Here is a 1,852-nt window from a genome sequence, read left to right on the forward strand (position 1 = left end):
AAAGGCACCACAATTGTACCAAAACTTCAACTATCAAAACATACCAATATGTTCAATTATGTGCCAACTATGCCATAAATGACCATTTCCAAACTATCATCAACATACCAAGAGTATCTTATTTGCAAGCATTTTAAAGTACCAAAATGACATAACTTACTGAAGTGTTAAGGTTCACCAAACCAAATACAAACTTCAAAACATATATATACAAAAACACCAATAACATATTCACAAGATACTCCTACAAAACATCCTATACAACTATCTATAATCAAAAGATCTTAATCAACTAATACCCCCTAGGTACATGCCAAAAACACAGAAGAGAACATCACTGACATTGAGTATGAGATTCTTGTAGGATGCTGAATCTACATATACTATTTACCTAACTTGAAAATATGAAAACGTAAATTTACCATTTACTATAATTTTACTTAAAAATTTAAACCATATAAAAAATTAATTTAATAAATAACGTAATTCATAACTATAAAAATTGTTGTTATAAAAATTTAAAATAAAATATAAAAAATCGAATCTTCTATTATTATAACGAGTAAAACTTCAAAATGATTAAAGAAAATGGCTAATATACGTTAGTTGGTAATTTAAAATTGAACTTATTTGAACCCTCTGTGTGATTTAGAACGCAGAAATAAATGTTGGAAAGTGAGTAAATAAATGCTGTAGCTGGAGCATTAAATCTCCCCCACCTTCTTTTCCGGTTTCTTTTTCTTTCTCTTTCCTTAATCAAATGGATTCTCTTATTCCTCTCCTCAAATGTCCACCCATTCCCATTCTTCCCCTCTCTATTTCACCAACTTAGGCCTCGGCTACTCCATCGCCATTGCCCTTGGTTTCCTTGTCCTCCTCTCCATCGTCCTCCTCGCTTCCTACATCTGCTGCCGTCCTTCTTCCTCTTTTTCTCCCAACCCTACCCCCGCCTCCGATGGAATCATCCTTCCCCGGGTTGTTTTCGTTGCCGAAGATGAGGACGATGAGAACGTCGTCGTTGGGCTCGATCAAGCCGTTATAAACTCATACCCCAAGTTCCAGTTCACTAAAGAGGCGGCTGCTGTGGGTTCTACTAACGTTAACACGACGTGTTCGATTTGTTTATGCGAGTATAGGGATTTGGAGATGTTGAAGATGATGCCTGAGTGTAGGCATTATTTCCATGTTTCTTGTCTGGATGCTTGGTTGAAACTTAATGGGTCTTGTCCCATTTGTCGGAACTCGCCGCTTCCAACTCCGCTTTCTACGCCTTTGTCGGAAATCGTGCCTTTGTCTCAGCACGCTGCGGACCGGAGGAGGATGAGGTGACTTTTTTTGTTTTTTAAATAAATCTCAGTTTCGATGGAGGTTGGTCAATGGGTTGTGATTTTGATTGTTTAGGGGAGAAGAGGCTCAGTTCTGAGCATGAAATCAATTAGAAAGCCATGGAATTCATTTCTCCTCACTTATTTTTGAAATTTGTACCAAATTTTGTAAACACTAACTTAAAATTTTTTTTCATGGGAACGGTATCTTGTTTCAGTCTTTTCAAATGTTATGGTCCTATTAGTTTTTTATACTGTACATAAAACTGCCAACGAAGGAAGTGCAGTTTACTTTACTATTGGGTTGTGAAGTGCCGAGCCAATTTTGTTAATGGTGATGATTGGAAAGTAGTGCCTGCCTGCCGTTACCCGTTACTGAGTCCATGTTGACGCTTCGCAATGTTCGATGGAATGCATCCGGAATTTCGGATGCAAGAAGTTAACAACTTCACTTCTCCGCCAAACAATGGCATTGTCTCTCAAATTGCATTTTAGTCTCCATAATGAAAGACTAAAAAAAAAAAAAA

At 37.0% G+C, this 1,852-nt stretch overlaps 1 protein-coding gene across 1 annotated transcript; it reads left to right on the forward strand.

Annotated features, from left to right (window-relative positions):
• The first annotated feature begins 668 nt into the window (after positions 1-668).
• On the forward strand, positions 669-1,621 carry LOC107955263 (RING-H2 finger protein ATL67). The gene has a single exon (XM_016891006.2). It carries the CDS (start codon positions 787-789, stop codon positions 1,327-1,329), a length of 543 nt encoding a protein of 180 aa, XP_016746495.1. The 5' UTR covers positions 669-786; the 3' UTR covers positions 1,330-1,621.
• Positions 1,622-1,852: the final 231 nt, after the last annotated feature.

Source organism: Gossypium hirsutum, chromosome A07 (genome assembly GCF_007990345.1).
Source record: "Gossypium hirsutum isolate 1008001.06 chromosome A07, Gossypium_hirsutum_v2.1, whole genome shotgun sequence".
Lineage (NCBI taxonomy): Eukaryota > Viridiplantae > Streptophyta > Magnoliopsida > Malvales > Malvaceae > Gossypium > Gossypium hirsutum.